This window comes from Leuciscus leuciscus, assembly GCF_965113295.1.
Source record: "Leuciscus leuciscus genome assembly, chromosome: 23".
In the NCBI taxonomy this organism is placed as follows: Eukaryota; Metazoa; Chordata; class Actinopteri; order Cypriniformes; family Leuciscidae; genus Leuciscus; species Leuciscus leuciscus.
Genome location: NC_138747.1, coordinates 29898942 through 29917240, shown reverse-complemented (window position 1 = coordinate 29917240; position 18299 = coordinate 29898942). Strand labels below are relative to the sequence as shown.

Here is an 18299-nt window from a genome sequence, read left to right as displayed (position 1 = left end):
CATTGGCCAAGGAGGTTTGAGCACCGTTAACGAAGTCCGATCGGAGCGAAACTCGGTGGGCATGTTCGGCTCAAGCCCCTAGAGGTCTGTAAGAATTTTGAAAGAAATCGGCCACCAGTTGGCGCTAACGAGTTTTATGGCTCTGTAATCACGTGGTGTTACACTTATCATCACAAAATGCATATCATCTGATAGATCTGCTCATGCTGAACAACTTTGCCTCAAGAACTATTGCTGTCAATCAAACCGTTCATTAAATATTCATGAATATGTTAAAAACCTACTTTTGCGAACTAGTCCCTGGTTTTTCGCCCGATCGGAACCAGACCAGTCTAGGACAATTCTCTGGACTCTCTAGATCAATAATTATCGAAAAAAAGTTTAAATTTTGCATTTGGGTGGCTGTAATAGGGTAATTTATAAAAGGGGCGTGGCAAAATACACTAAAATGCCTATAAATCATAAATGAAAACTCAGAACTTCACAAAAATTGGTGAGCATATGTGACATAACATTATTAACAAGCATGCCAAATTTTATGGAGATCGGACCAAAGGTGGCGCTATAACTGTTAAAAAGCTTTAAAACCATATATTTCCCATGGTAAACTGCCTGTATTGGCTGTAAATGGTCTTTTCCGTCTATTATGTCAGTTGTTAAATGCTTGCTAAATAAAACTTAATGTCTTTTGATGCTTGTGTGCTTAAAGGCCTTAAAGGCGTTAACTGCTTGAACCCCGATAAATGCTGCTTGCAGCTTTAATTATTATTAGGGGCCAAGCACCGAAGGTGCGGGCACCTATTGTAATTGTTCCCGTTCTTATTATTATTATTATTATTCTTCCGCTCTTGGAGTCTATGGCAGCCCATAGAACCGATTGCGGGAAAGTTGTTTTGGTTTGACATTCTGATAGAGGACAGTCCCAACATTAAATACACCAATTTTGGTGTTTCTAAGTCATTCCCTCTAGCGCCACCACCTGTCCAAAATTTCACTTTTATTTTGCTAATAACTTTTGAACCGTAAGGCCAATCAACAAACTTCTTTTTTCCTCTGATTCCTGAGCTCATGACGATTCGATTGCATCCTATGAAGTCATTTTCCATCATTAAAATATGGCCGCCATTTTGAATTATTCTCAAAACCTACTTTTTCGAACTCGTCCTAGACGGTTTGTCCGATTTGCACGAAAATTGAACCAGATCATCTTCAGGCAGTGCTGACAAAAAGTTATTAGAATCTAGTTGATTCGTCAAACCGTTTTCAATAAACGCTCGAACAAATTTTACGTAGCGCTTGCAAAAACAGTCGTAAGGCTGTATCTTCGCAACGCTTTATCGTATTCAGACCAAACTTGGTTTATGTCATCACAAGCATGGCTTGAGGCTACATGCTGCGTTTCGGCGCAGCGCCACCTACTGGTCCGGAGATATGAAAAATGGCTATTTTTGCTTATAACTTCTGAACAGTTTGTCCAAAAATCATAAAATTGGTCTCGTTAGATTCAGGGCGACATGCTGAGTCGACTGATATCCAATTTGACCATATCGGCCATTTTGACTGTCGGCCATTTCGAATTTTGTGCTAAAATGCTGTATTTTAAGAACGCATGAACGGATTCTTACGAAACTTGGTCTGGGACATCAGCACGATGTCCTGAAGGAGCCTGAGAAGTTTCGAAACAGCGCCACCTAGTGGTTAATATTTTTATTCAAATGCTTATAACTTTGGGTGTGGTCGACATATTTTCACGAAACTCATCTAATTAGACTCCTGAATCCTTGCCGAGTCCTACGATACCAAACATGCTAGGTTTTGCCTTACGGTTTGTGTAGCGTTGTGATTTAGCGCTTAAAAAACATTTGGCTATATCTTCGAAACCGCTAGTCTGATCGAGACGAAACCACCGTCAGAAGTTTGGAAACATAGGTCGATAGCTATACGCCAATGCCCAAATGCGAAAATATTGATAGTAAGGGGTAGTAAAATTCAATCAAAGTCATGTGTCAGTCATTTTTTACGTGTTTTTTCATATAAATGTCTATAACTCCGAAGCGAATTGAGATATTTTCACCAAAATTGACACACATATGTATGGGCTCACTCTGATGACACGTAAAAAAAATGGTGTGGCTGAGCCTCTTGGTGGCGCTATAATAGAACAAAACATGAAATTCCCATTGACTTCAATACAGTTTTGTTTTATTTTCATTCAAAACCTACTTTTTCTAACTCCACATACACCGTTTGTCCGATTTTCACCAAAAGCAAATCGTATCATCTCCAGACCGTGCCGACTAAAAGTTATCGATTTCGTGTCGATTGACGAAACCGTTTTCGTATAGGGCAGCAGCAAATTTGATGTATGATGCTAAAAGCACTATTCAGGCTTTATCTCTGCAATGCCTTGACATTTTGACACCAAACTATATATGTGTCATTGTCACTTCACTCAGACCACATCACATCAGTTTTGTAACTGCGCCACGTATTGGTCGAAAGTGATAATGCATTAAATCATATTTTTATTTACTATTTCTATGAATTATCAGGCATTTTGCCTAAAATCATCTTTAATGTCTTTAATTGCTCATTATTGCAGTTGGTCTGACACTTTCAGCAATGTTGGCATGTCTTGTCATCTGATTGTGCTTGGCCCCACTAAATGCTGCTTGCAGCTTTAATTATTATTAGGGGCCAAGCACCGAAGGTGCGGGCACCTATTGTAATTGTTCCCGTTCTTATTATTATTCTTCTTCTTCTTCCGCTCTTGGAGTCTATGGCAGCCCATAGAACCGATTGCGGGAAAGTTGTTTTGGTTTGACATTCTGATAGAGGACATTCCCAACATTAAATACACCAATTTTGGTGTTTCTAAGTCATTCCCTCTAGCGCCACCACCTGTCCAAAATTTCACTTTTGTTTTGCTAATAACTTTTGAACCGTAAGGCCAATCAACAAACTTCTTTTTTCCTCTGATTCCTGAGCTCATGCCGATTCGATTGCACCCTATGACGTCATTTTCCGTCATAAAAACATGGCCGCCATTTTGAATTATTCTCAAAACCTACTTTTTCGAACTCGTCCTAGACAGTTTGTCCGATTTGCACGAAAATTGAATCAGATCATCTTCAGGCAGTGCTGACCAAAAGTTATTAAAATCTAGTTGATTTGTCAAACCGTTTTCAATAAACGCTCGAACAAATTTTACGTAGCGCTTGCGAAAACAGTAGTAAGGCTGTATCTTCGCAACGCTTTATCGTATTCAGACCAAACTTGGTACATGTCATCACAAGCATGACCTGAGGCTACATGCTGCGTTTCGGCGCAGCGCCACCTACTGGTCCAGAGATATGAAAAATGGCTATTTTTGCTTATAACTTCTGAACAGTTTGTCCAAAAATCATAAAATTGGTCTTGTTAGATTCAGGGCAAAATGCCGAGTCGACTGATATCCAATTTTACCATATCGGCCATTTTGACTGTCGGCCATTTTGAATTTTGTGCTAAAATGCTGTATTTTAAGAACGCATGAACGGATTGTTACGAAACTTGGTATGGGTCATCAGCACGATGTCCTGAAGGAGCCTGAGAAGTTTCGAAACAGCGCCACCTAGTGGTTAATCTTTTTATTCAAATGCTTATAACTTTGGGTGTGGTCGACTTATTTTCACGAGACTCATCTAATTAGACTCCTGAATCCTTGCCGAGTCCTACGATACCAAACATGCTAGGTTTCGCCTTACGGTTTGTGTAGCGTTGTGATTTAGCGCTTAAAAAACATTTGGCTATATCTGCGAAACCGCTAGTCTGATCGAGACGAAACCACCGTCAGAAGTTTGGAAACATAGGTCGATAGCTATACGCCAATGCCCAAATGCCAAAATATTGATAGTAAGGGGTAGTAAAATTCAATCAAAGTCATGTGTCAGTCATTTTTTACGTGTTTTTTCATATAAATGTCTATAACTCCGAAGCGAATTTAGATATTTTCACCAAAATTGACACACATATGTATGGGCTCACTCTGAGGACACATAAAAAAAATGGTGTGACTGAGCCTCTTGGTGGCGCTATAATAGAACAAAACATGAAATTCCCATTGACTTCAATACAGTTTTGTGAAATAAAATGCTATACTAAACAAATGCATTGGTGTTATTTAATGAAACTCAGAAAGTGCCTTCAGCACCATTTCCTGAAAGTACCCAACATATTTCAAGACAGCGCCACCTAGTGCTCAAAAGTTATAACAAAACTTCTAAAAATGCTAATAACTTTTGAATAAATCTGCCTATTGAAATGCCACTGGTATTAATAGATTCCTTGGCTCAAGCCGAGAACATAGAAACCAAGTTTTCCTTATTTGGCCTAACTTCCTGTCCGCCATCTTGATTTTCATTCAAAACATACATTTTCGAACTCCTCCTACACCGTTTGTCCGATTTTCACCAAAATCGAATCGTATCATCTCCAGACCGTGCCGACTAAAACTTATCGATTTCGTCTCGATTGACGAAACCGTTTTCGTATAGCGCAGCAGCAAAGTTGAGGCATGATGCTAATAGCACTATTCAGGCTTTATCTCTGCAATGCCTTGACATATTGACACCAAACTTTGTATGTGTCATTGTCACTTCACTCTGACCACATCACATCAGTTTTGTAACTGCGCCACCTATTGGTAGAAAGTGATAATGCATTACATCATATTTTTATTTACTCTTTCTATGAATTTTCAGGCATTTTGCCTAAAATCCTCTTTAATGTCTTTAATTGCTCATTGTTGCAGTTGGTCTGACACTTTCAGCAATGTTGGCATGTCTTGTCATCTGATTGTGCTTGGCCCCGCTAAATGCTGCTTGCAGCTTTAATTAGGGGCCAAGCACCGAAGGTGCGGGCACCTATTGTATCTGTTCCCGTTCTTATTATTATTATTATTATTATTATTATTATTCTTCTTCCGCTCTTGGAGTCTATGGCAGCCCATAGAACCGATTGCGGGAAAGTTGTTTTGGTTTGACATTCTGATAGAGGACATTCCCAACATTAAATACACCAATTTTGGTGTTTCTAAGTCATTCCCTCTAGCGCCACCACCTGTCCAAAATTTCACTTTTGTTTTGCTAATAACTTTTGAACCGTAAGGCCAATCAACAAACTTCTTTTTTCCTCTGATTCCTGAGCTCATGACGATTCGATTGCACCCTATGACGTCATTTTCCGTCATAAAAACATGGCCGCCATTTTGAATTATTCTCAAAACCTACTTTTTCAAACTCGTCCTAGACAGTTTGTCCGATTTGCACGAAAATTGAACCAGATCATCTTCAGGCAGTGCTGACAAAAAGTTATTAAAATCTAGTTGATTTGTCAAACCGTTTTCAATAAACGCTCGAACAAATTTTACGTAGCGCTTGCGAAAACAGTCGTAAGGCTGTATCTTCGCAACGCTTTATCGTATTCAGACCAAACTTGGTACATGTCATCACAAGCATGACCTGAGGCTACATGCTGCGTTTCGGCCCAGCGCCACCTACTGGTCCAGAGATATGAAAAATGGCTATTTTTGCTTATAACTTCTGAACAGTTTGTCCAAAAATCATAAAATTGGACTCGTTAGTTTCAGGGCAAAATGCCGAGTCGACTGATATCCAATTTTACCATATCGGCCATTTTGACTGTCGGCCATTTTGAATTTTGTGCTAAAACGCTGTATTTTAAGAACGCATGAACGGATTGTTACGAAACTTGGTATGGGTCATCAGCACGATGTCCTGAAGGAGCCTGAGAAGTTTCAAAACAGCGCCACCTAGTGGTTAATCTTTTTATTCAAATGCTTATAACTTTGGGTGTGGTCGACATATTTTCACGAAACTCATCTAATTAGACTGCTGAATCCTTGCCGAGTCCTACGATACCAAACATGCTAGGTTTCACCTTACGGTTTGTGTAGCGTTGTGATTTAGCGCTTAAAAAACATTTGGCTATATCTTCGAAACCGCTAGTCTGATCGAGACGAAACCACCGTCAGAAGTTTGGAAACATAGGTCGATAGCTATACACCAATGCCCAAATGTGAAAATATTGATAGTAAGGGGTAGTAAAATTCAATCAAAGTCATGTGTCAGTCATTTTTTACGTGTTTTTTCATACAAATGTCTATAACTCCGAAGCAAATTGAGATATTTTCACCAAAATTGACACACATATGTATGGGCTCACTCTGAGGACACGTAAAAAAAATGGTGTGACTGAGCCTCTTGGTGGCGCTATAATAGAACAAAACATGAAATTCCCATTTTGTGAAATAAAATGCTATACTAAACAAATGCATTGGTGTTATTTAATGAAACTCAGAAAGTGCCTTCAGCACCATTTCCTGAAAGTACCCAACATATTTCAAGACAGCGCCACCTAGTGGTCAAAAGTTATAACAAAACTTCTAAAAATGCTAATAACTTTTGAATAAATCTGCCTATTGAAATGCCACTGGTATTAATAGATTGCTTGGGTCAAGCCGAGAACATAGAAACCAAGTTTTCCTTATTTGGCCTAATTTCCTGTCCGCCATCTTGATTTTCATTCAAAACATACATTTTCGAACTCCTCCTACACCGTTTGTCCGATTTTCACCAAAATCGAATCGTATCATCTCCAGACCGTGCCGACTAAAACTTATCGATTTCGTCTCGATTGACGAAACCGTTTTCGTATAGCGCAGCAGCAAAGTTGAGGCATGATGCTAATTGCACTATTCAGGCTTTATCTCTGCAATGCCTTGACATATTGACACCAAACTTTGTATGTGTCATTGTCACTTCACTCTGACCACATCACATCAGTTTTGTAACTGCGCCACCTATTGGTAAAAAGTGATAATGCATTAAATCATATTTTTATTTACTGTTTCTATGAATTTTCAGGCATTTTGCCTAAAATCCTCTTTAATGTCTTTAATTGCTCATTGTTGCAGTTGGTCTGACACTTTCAGCAATGTTGGCATGTCTTGTCATCTGATTGTGCTTGGCCCCGCTAAATGCTGCTTGCAGCTTTAATTATTATTATTATTCTTCTTCCACTCTGGGAGTCTATGGCAGCCCATAGAACCGATTGCGGGAAAGTTGTAATGGTTTGAGATTCTGATAGAGGACAGTCCCAACATTAAATACACCAATTTTGGTGTGTCTAAGTCATTCCCTCTAGCGCCACCACCTGTCCAAAATTTCACTTTTGTTTTGCTAATAACTTTTGAACCGTAAGGCCAATCAACAAAATTCTTTTTTCCTCTGATTCCTGAGCTCATGCCGATTCGATTGCACCCTATGTCGTCATTTTCCGTCATACAAACATGGCCGCCATTTTGAATTATTCTCAAAACCTACTTTTTCGAACTCGTCCTAGACAGTTTGTCCGATTTGCACGAAAATTGAACCAGATCATCTTCAGGCAGTGCTGACCAAAAGTTATTAAAATCTAGTTGATTTGTCAAACCGTTTTCAATAAACGCTCGAACAAATTTTACGTAGCGCTTGCGAAAACAGTCGTAAGGCTTTATCTTCGCAACGCTTTATCGTATTCAGACCAAACTTGGTACATGTCATCACAAGCATGACCTGAGGCTACATGCTGCGTTTCGGCGCAGCGCCACCTACTGGTCCAGAGATATGAAAAATGGCTATTTTTGCTTATAACTTCTGAACAGTTTGTCCAAAAATCATAAAATTGGTCTTGTTAGATTCAGGGCAAAATGCCGAGTCGACTGATATCCAATTTTACCATATCGGCCATTTTGACTGTCGGCCATTTTGAATTTTGTGCTAAAATGCTGTATTTTAAGAACGCATGAACGGATTGTTACGAAACTTGGTATGGGTCATCAGCACGATGTCCTGAAGGAGCCTGAGAAGTTTCGAAACAGCGCCACCTAGTGGTTAATCTTTTTATTCAAATGCTTATAACTTTGGGTGTGGTCGACTTATTTTCACGAGACTCATCTAATTAGACTCCTGAATCCTTGCCGAGTCCTACGATACCAAACATGCTAGGTTTCGCCTTACGGTTTGTGTAGCGTTGTGATTTAGCGCTTAAAAAACATTTGGCTATATCTGCGAAACCGCTAGTCTGATCGAGACGAAACCACCGTCAGAAGTTTGGAAACATAGGTCGATAGCTATACGCCAATGCCCAATTGCGAAAATATTGATAGTAAGGGGTAGTAAAATCCAATCAAAGTCATGTGTCAGTCATTTTTTACGTGTTTTTTCATATAAATGTCTATAACTCCAAAGCGAATTGAGATATTTTCACCAAAATTGACACAGATATGTATGGGCTCACTCTGAGGACACTTAAAAAAAATGGTGTGACTGAGCCTCTTGGTGGCGCTATAATAGAACAAAACATGAAATTCCCATTGACTTCAATACAGTTTTGTGAAATAAAATGCGATACTAAACAAATGCATTGGTGTTATTTAATGAAACTCAGAAAGTGCGTTCAGCACCATTTCCTGAAAGTACCCAACATATTTCAAGACAGCGCCACCTTTTGGTCAAAAGTTATAACAAAACTTCTAAAAATGCTAATAACTTTTGAATAAATCTGCCCATTGAAATGCCACTGGTATTAATAGATTCCTTGGGTCAAGCCGAGAACATAGAAACCAAGTTTTCCTTATTTGGCCTAACTTCCTGTCCGCCATCTTGATTTTCATTCAAAACATACAATTTCGAACTCCTCCTACACCGTTTGTCCGATTTTCACCAAAATCGAATCGTATCATCTCCAGACCGTGCCGACTAAAAGTTATCGATTTCGTCTCGATTGACGAAACTGTTTTTGTATAGCGCAGCAGCAAATTTGAGGCATGATGCTAAAAGCACTATTCAGGCTTTATCTCTGCAATGCTTTGACATATTGACACCAAACTTTGTATGTGTCATTGTCACTTCACTCTGACCACATCACATCAGTTTTGTAACTGCGCCACCTATTGGTCGAAAGTGATAATGCATTAAATCATTTTTATTTACTGTTTCTATGAATTTTTCAGGCATTTTGCCTAAAATCCTCTTTAATGTCTTTAATTGCTCATTGTTGCAGTTGGTCTGACACTTTCAGCAATGTTGGCATGTCTTGTCATCTGATTGTGCTTGGCCCCGCTAAATGCTGCTTGCAGCTTTAATTATTATTATTATTATTCTTCTTTTTCTTCCGACTTGGTGTCTATGGCAGCCCATAGAACCACTTGCGGGAAAGTTATGAAATTTGGCACCGTGATAGAGGACAGGCCAATCTGTCACCATAGCAAATTTGGTGTCTTAAAACCAATCCCTCTAGCGCCACCAACTGTCCAAAGTTGCACTCATGTTTATGCTAATAACTTTTGAACCACAAGGGCTAGAAACAAAATTCTTTTTTCCTCTGATTCCTGAGCTCATGACAATTCGAAAGCACCCTATGACGTCATTTTCCGTCATAATATTTTTCCGCCATTTTGAATTTTCCGAAAAACCTACTTTTCCGAACTCCTCCTAGGCCGTTGCTCCAATTTCCACGAAAATTGAATCAGATCATCTTCAGACCATGCCGACAAAAAGTTATGGAATTGGTGTTGATTTGTCAAACCGTTCTCGAATACCACGCAAACAAATTTTACGTAGCGCTTGCGAAAACAGACACAAGCCTGTATCTCCGCAACGCTTTATCGTATTCAGACCAAACTTGGTACATATCACCACAAGCATGACCTGAGGCTAAATGCTGCGTTTCGGTGTAGTGCCACCTACTGGTCCGGAGATATGAAAAATGGCTGTTTTTGCTTATAACTTCTGAATGGTTTGTTCAAAAATCATAAAAGTGGTCTCGTTAGATTCAGGGTGACATGCTGAGTCGACTGATATCCAATTTTCCCTGATCAGCCATTTTGGCTGTCGGCCATTTTGAATTATGTGCTAAAATGCTATATTTTATGAACGCATGAACGGATTGTTACGAAACTCAGTATGGGTCATCAGCACGATGTCCTGAAGGAGCCTGAGAAGTTTCGAAACAGCGCCACCTAGTGGTTAATCTTTTTTCCCAAATGCTTATAACTCTGGGTGTGGTCGACTTATTTTCACAAGAGTCATCTCTTTAGACTCCTGAATCGTTGCCGAGTCCAACGATACCAAACATGCTCGGTTTCGCCTTACGGTTTGTGTAGCGTTGTGATTTAGCGCTTAAAAAACATTTGGCTATATCTTCGAAACCGCTAGTCCGATCGAGACGAAACCACCGTCAGAAGTTTGGAAACATAGGTCGATAGCTATACGCCAATGCCCAAATGCAAAAATATTGATAGTAAGGGGTAGTAAAATCCAATCAAAGTCATGTGTCAGTCATTTTTTACGTGTTTTTTCATATAAATGTCTATAACTCCAAAGCAAATTGAGATATTTTCACCAAAATTGAAAAACATACGTATGGGCTCACTCTGAGGACACATAAAAAAAATGGTGGGACTGAGCCTCTTGGTGGCGATATAATAGAACAAAACATGAAATTCCCATTGACTTCAATACAGTTTTGTGAAAGAAAATGCTTTACTAAACAAATGCATTGGTGTAATATTACGAAACTCAGAATGTGCCATCAACACCATAGCCTGAAGGTTCCCAAAATATTTCAAGACAGCGCCACCTAGTGGTCAAAATTTATAAACATTTCTCCAAAAAGGCTAATAACTTTTGAATAAATCGGCCTATCGAAATGCCACTGGTCTTAATAGATTCCTTGGGTCAAGCCGACAACATAGATACCAAGTTTTCCTTATTTGGCCAAACTTCCTGTCCACCATCTTGATTTTCATTCAAAACCTACTTTTTCGAACTCCTCCTAGACCGTTTGTCCGATTTTCACCAAAATCGAATCATATCATCTCCAGACTGTGCCGCCTAAAAGTTATGGATTTCGTGTCGATAGACGAAACCATTTTCGTATAGTGCAGCAGCAAAGTTGAGTCATGATGCCAAAAGCACTATTCAGGCTTTATCTCTGTAATGCCTTGACATATTGACACCAAATTTTGTATGTATCATTGTCACTTCACTCTGACCACATCACATCAGTTTTGTAACTGCTCCACCTATTGGTCGAAAGTGATAATCCATTAAATCATATTTTGAATGACTTTTTATATGATTTGTCAGCCATTTCACCTAAAATCCTCTTTAAATGTCTTTAATTGCTCATTGTTGCAGTTGGTCTGACACCTTCAGCCATGTTGGCATATCCTGTCATCTGCTTGCGCTTGGCCCCGATAATTGCTGCTTGCAGCTATATTTATTATTATTATTATTATTATTATTATTGTAAATATAACAGTACTTTTTTAAATGGTTTTCAATTGATTGACTTCAGTTCACTTTTCACTCATGCTGATATTTTCTGGAGCTCAACCATTATATGATAATTTCATATATTTTAATGTTATTTTTGTCGTGCATATTAGAATCTAGTGTATCAACACATTTATGTCCTAAATTCTTTAGTGTCATGCATCGTTTTATGGTGGTCTGACTTGTAAAGAATATTTGCCATTATACCGAAACAATGTTCCCGATGCATGTTTGTTTTATTTATATTTTCATGCAAAACTCTACATAACTCACTACTGCATTTCTATATTATTGTTAAATTCCATTATTATGAAATATGTGACTGAAATTTAAAGTTCACATTAATATTAATTGCAAAGTTGCACACTTGTATTTGCTCAATTACTGTTATAAACCTCATAATAAGAGGTTATTGAAGGTGCTCTAAGCGATGTCATACGTTTTTTAGGCTAAAACATTTTTGTCACATCCAGCAAACATCTCCTCACTATCCGCTAACTGCCTGTCCCCTGAACACAGTAGACAGCCCAGGCTCCACAAACGGCAACAAAAACAAACTGGCCCAGCCTGGACCACGAAACATAACAAACAGTGTTCCAGCCAATAACCGACAAGAATGATTTGGGGGTGGGGGGGTTAGTGCGCGTGCACATGAAGGGAGGTGTGGGGAGTGGAGGAGAGAGAAGCATGAAGAGGGAAGTTAGCTAGAGGAGAGATGTCCTAGACAACGACTAACGTTAGAATTATATTCTCTTGAATATTGACATGGCCGACACACGACCAAAGAGATGACGTTCCGATGAACAAATAGCAAAGAAGAGGGGAAAGGAGAAGGAACGCGCAAAGTCCAGACTTTAAATCGGAAAAGCCTTCGACTCGTTCATGACTGTTTCAGGAAGCATGGAAGGGAGGGGGGGGGGAGGGGACGGGATGAGGAGGAGGGAGGGTCGAGCTAGCCTCTGTTTTGTTTGTCAATACTTTGAACGTCAACAAGAAGTGACATCACCCAACATCGGGTAGAGCACCTTTATAAGATACTGATAAGAACATTAACCAACAATGAGTCACCCAGCTGCCGCAAGCCAGTGATTATAGTTTATAAAGGTTTAAATATGGATATTTTTCTTACAAAAACCCATCGCAGAAGCTTTATTAACCCTCTGGAGTCGTATGGGTTACTAGTATGATGGTGAATGTGCTTTTTGGAGCTTCAAAAACTCTATTCAAAGCCATTACAAAGCTGGGAAGAGCTTTGTAATATAACTCCGACTGTGTTCGACTGAAAGAAGAAAGTTGTACACACATAGAAGGGCTTGAGGGCGAGTGAATTATGGGGTAATTTTCATTTTTGGGTGAACTGTTCCTTTAAGGCCGCTCTGTGCTTGCACAAAATTGTGTAAAGACATAATGCAGCATAAAAGCCAGATTGAAAGACCGATTAAATCCTGCCAGTTTTATATTCTGTGTAAATGCATTTGTGCCACCTCTGAGCAGCATTAAACACTGTGTAAATGCCACTTCAGAAGCACTTCTGTGTTTCAACGGGTTACAAAAGCAAAGTGAAATCTTGAAACCTGGCTCCCCCTGATTACTAACCACACAGTCAGGGTTGAACAGTGTGAAACCTGGAACAAGACGATCCTGGATGTCACACCTGTGGCTTGGCTTGAATAGAAAACATTGTATGTCCAATGCAAAATCTGGGTAATTGATGCAAAGCCACTAGAACATGATGCATCGAAGCTAATTGTCATAAAGGTCCCATTTTAATCTCAGGGGTTCTTTAAGGACTGTTGCACTCACTCTCAGTATAGTTCATTTTTGTCTGGTTAGAGTCGCCTGAGGTCACGACTGCAGGGAGAGAGGAAGAAGCGCACCGTGAGTTTCCCTGGAACAAAAGCAGCAGTGTGAGTTGTGTTTGGTTGCGAAGAGAGTGGGAACAGGAGCCTACACTGGAGGAAGGGTCTCGCTGTTCTCTTTATCTGCATCGAGCGCTTGCACAAGCACTGCAAGATGCATGGAAACAAGAGCTAAGAATACTATAATACTCCTATAAATACCTCGTCCCCGAAAATCTCTTGGAGAATGAGTGTGAGAGCAGAGCTCGGGGGCAAGAGATATTTCTGAACCGCATGTATCCATATACTTGAGTATCTTGAGCCATGCAAACGACTCTGCTATGGAAGACGTTTTCACTAGTACAGTCTGGTTGTTTCACCCCTCGTGCTTACGCAAAGCGCTCATGCTTAAGGTTAATGATACGGCTCATGGCCGGGTCAAACGAGCGGCTCTTGGATTCCTTTCACAGTTCATAAGAGCTTTCGGCAGGCGACCCTGTGCCCAGCTGGCTCCGCACCAGATACATTCCACAAGCGGACTGGTTGTACTGTGTGTGTTCTAGGTTAAAGTGATAGTTCACCCAAAAATGGAAATTCTGTCATTAATTACTCATCCTCATGAACTTCGTTCATCTTCGGAACACAAGTGAAGATATTTTTGATGAAATCTGAGAGCTTTCTGTCCCTCCATCGACTGCAACGCAACTACCGCTTTCAAGGGCCAGAAAGGTAGTAAAGACATCGTTAAAATAGTCCATGCGACTACAGTAGTTCAACCTTAAAGCTACACTGTGTGATATTTTCCCCCATCTAGCGGTGAAATTGTATATGACTACCCAGTGAATATTAGTTTCTGTTCCTTTCAATTTCGAGGGCGTTTTAACTCCTACGGTGGCCGTATTATTCCAAGATTAACATGGCTTCCAGTTCGACTTCGTCCAATTGCGCCTTTAAAACTCTCACCTGTGATCCGTCGCAGCACAGATTTATGTTACAAGGTAAACAATACTTTTTCACCATTGACGTGAGGAAAAGTAACGCAAGTTATACTAGAGGTCGTTCTGGCGTTATGCACAACCATGCTATGGTTAGACAAGCAACTATAAAACTTCGAATTTACACAAATAGGCTGAATTACCTGTCGAGAAGAAAGCAGGCAACCTCGGCGTCCGTTTTAAAATCTTTGCTCCTCATGAGCTCTTTCCATCTGGGAAAAGTTACTCCAATATTGACTTTGGTCTTGCTGATTTGCCTCTCGCGTTGACGTTTTAATTCTCTCTTTCGCTTCCTTGGCGACTCTGCTACATGTGCTCGAGAATAGGCGTGATCCTCCATCAGCAATCTTTCAAGAAGTTTGTGTAAACCAAATCTGTGCAAATTTAGCGCAAATACTCAACTCGTGAGTCATCATGATATATTAAATACAGTATTGCGCAGAATTTGCACAGAATCTGGCTTACTTGAACAAATGTCACCACGCAAAAAATAATGGCACGCTTGTTCATTTGCATTGAAGCAATAGCAAAGATTAAAAAGCATTTGGTTAACAGAAAAGACATTTATTTTTCAACAACCTAAAAAAAGTTTATTTTTGATTTTTTTTATGTTCTTTGTACGGTATTGATCTGTCCACCTAAAACACATATTTGGTGGAAAGGATGAGGATGAAAGAGGAATGGAGGAGATGGCTGAATGACAGGGTTTTGTTTGAATAAGAAATTAATGTATGAAATCCAAATTCTATTTTCTATCTATCTATCTATCTATCTATCTATCTATCTATCTATCTATCTATCTATCTATCTATCTATCTATCTATCTATCTATCTATCTATCCTTCTATCTATCTATCTATCTATCTATCCTTCTATCATTTTGATGTTTTTATTATTATTCTATGTATTCCAAGCTTTGGCAATATTGTATTATGTACAGTCATGCCAATAAAGCAATTTTGAATTAAATGTAATATAATATATATACATTTTTTATTTTTTAAATATATATATAAAGAGATAAGCAAGCGGTAACTTAAAAATTTAGTAGCCAAATTGGCCGGTGAGTGAAAAAGTTAATTTCAAACCCTGGTTATGAAGCGATGAGTGTTTTTTGTGAGCAAAAAAAAAAAAAACGACTTTATTCAACTATTTCTTCTTTTCCACGTCAGTCTCCTACTCTGTTTATGTTGTAAACGCTCACGCTGCTCACGTGAACAGTGTGGGCCAATAATGAGGCGCCGTTCTGCCGTAGATCCCGGAAGCACTGCACTGTATTTACAACGTAAACAGTGTTGATATATGATGCATGATTATCAAAGTAAAATTGATCATGATATGGCTCACTGCAATTATCAACTGAATTAGTCAAAAACAGTAGGAATGTTTTTCTGTGTGTAGGAAGATTTCCTGTAGCTCAAACAGTAGAGCGTTGGCGCTAGTAACGCCAAGGTCATGGGTTCGATTCCTCAGCAAGAACTGATAAGAATGTAAATGTGTACCTTGAAATGCAATGTAAGTCGCTTTGGATAAAAACATCTGCCAAATCCATAAATGTAAATGTGGCCTGTGAAATCTCGACTCAATTGGAAACTATTTTCACTGAATAGTTTCTGAAAGAGGTTTGAGTTGATTCTTCAAAAAGCACACCCAAGTGTGTACACTCAGATTTTTTGCACTCAAAGTCCTTAGAGTAAAAATAATATTTCTGCTTGTTTATTCAGATGCACTACAGCCCAGAAATCACCCCATGTCATCTTGTGAAAATTCCTCTTTTCATTTTGCAATTTGTATCCCAGGAAAACTATTATTGTGCAGCTCTAATTCGTACTCTTCCTCAGTCTTCACTCGTCAGTGTCATGATCTGTGAAGTTGCTGTGTCATGATGACTTTGTTTCACAGGTATCTGGTGACTCACCTGATGGGAGCAGACCTCAACAATATTGTCAAGTGCCAGAAGCTGACAGATGATCACGTCCAGTTCCTCATTTATCAGATCCTACGAGGATTGAAGGTTAGGCCCTGCCCACTCTTTTCACTCTTACTTTGCTGTAATTGCTCAGTGTAATGGGAGCTTAAAGGAATATTCTGTGTTATTGACAACATCTGTGGCAAGCCGTTGAGTAGGGCTGACAGTACTCTGCTGTATGGGTTATACTGTGGTATATACAGTATCCATGGCATTATGTGGCAGACACACACTTAAAGGGATACTCCACTTTAAAAGAAAATTCTGTCACCATATACTCACCCTCATGTTGTTTCAAACCTGTATGAATTTCTTTCTTTCGCTGAACAGGAAGGAAGATATTTAGAAGAATGTCAGTAACCAGATCAGTAATCTGGTCTCATTGACTTCCATAGTAGGAAAAAAATATACTATGGAAGTCAATGAGACTAGAAACTGTCTGGTTACTGACATTCTTCTAAATATCTTCCTTCCTGTTCAGCGAAAGAAAGAAATTCATACAGGTTTGAAACAACATGAGGGTGAGTGTATGGTGAGTGTATGATGACAGAATTTTCATTTTAAAGTGGAGTATCCCTTTAAAGTGTAGACCGCTTTACTGACTATAATGGGACTGTATAATGGGACGGATGTTTTGATTTGTTGTTTACAGTTAGCAAACATTGCAACTTCACACAATATTCTGATATATTCAGTATTCACTAGGGGTGTAACGATATTCGAACCGAACCGAAAAACCGCGATACACCACCCACGATACGAATCGCGATACTCTCATGGCGTACCGAACACGCCCGCCCCGCCCCCTGCTGTCCCGGCTCATTGGACCTCACCTCATGTCTTATGTGTACACAACGAATACAGCGTTGCCTAACCACCATTAACCACATTTAATCGCAATAAGCTCAGTGTTTTGTTACATTCGATAATAAGCCAGGTGTAATCTTTCAAATTCTGTCTATTTGATCACGAAATTCAAACATTAAATGTCGTTTTGGCGCTCTTTGATGTGGCGTGACAGATCACCGTAGGCTACTAGGCTCCTCATTTAAAGCGGCAGCGCGGAGCGCGAGTAAACGCGATTCTCTTCCTCAGTTACAGAATAAACATGAATGGACACCTGAAGGTATGTTGAAAGATACAGTATACTTACTGAAAGGCATCATAACTCGTGTAATCGCTCAGTCAGTGTTTCAACAGCGGAAATACGTCAATAAAACGCTTAGTTTTTCACATAGCTTTATTTACCTCAGGCAAGTCATTCAGTGTCCACAGCTTGTTGGTTTGCTAAGGAAATGAACTCTTTCACTAAATAAATGCACTATATTAGCCTATATATTATATTTTACTTAACCTGTTAATGACATCTTGATTATTTAATGTATGTTTAAAATATCTGTCATGAAAATGACAGCAACTGTGTAAATTATTATATTTCAATAATAAATTAGAGTAAAAATGTTAATGTAAAAACTGCCTTATGTGCAGTTTACATGTTTTCATACAATTTGTTACTTGAGTGTTGATTATTATTATATCTAAAAATAAATAGCAACTGAATTTAGGCTAAAAGTCTAGGCTCTGTTGTTACGCTTTAATGTTATAGTAATGTGCAAGTAAGGGCTCCTATATAGTTTACAGCATTAGCAGATGATTTTTTTTATCCTTGCGAAACGTTTACTTGTAATTGAATTAATTTAAAGACAAGGACACAATTTGTTCATTAAAGCACTGTTTAACAAAAAAACAAGCAATTTTAGTTTTCTAAACCCCCCACTCCACCTAAATGAACCGAACCGAACCGAACCGAGACGTCAAAACCGTGGGACGTACCGAACCGTCAGTTTTGTGTATCGTTACACCCCTAGTATTCACACATACTATATACAGTTCACATCGCAAGCACATTTGTCTATATATCCAGTCTTATATTCGATTACTGTTCTAAATCTTGCTTTGAACTTTTTATTTTTACTTTGATTAGTGTTAAATAGTTTGAAACTTTTTTTTTTGTACTGATGCAAGACTTCATTTTTAAGTTTTTTGTTTGTTTTTGTTTTTAAATTAATCACATATAGGTGCTAAATTAAATAAATTTAATTAAAAAGTAGACATT

The 18299-nt window shown here is 38.9% G+C and overlaps 1 protein-coding gene across 2 annotated transcripts in view; it reads left to right on the top strand.

The window, feature by feature from the left end:
- Window positions 1-18299, top strand: part of mapk14b (mitogen-activated protein kinase 14b) — a 58058-nt gene that overhangs the window by 23287 nt on the left and 16472 nt on the right. For both annotated transcript variants that reach the window (XM_082156535.1, XM_082156534.1), the window contains exon 4: window positions 16117-16228. In XM_082156535.1, the coding sequence (XP_082012661.1) occupies window positions 16117-16228 (112 nt within the window). The remainder of the gene's footprint in view (window positions 1-16116; window positions 16229-18299) is intronic.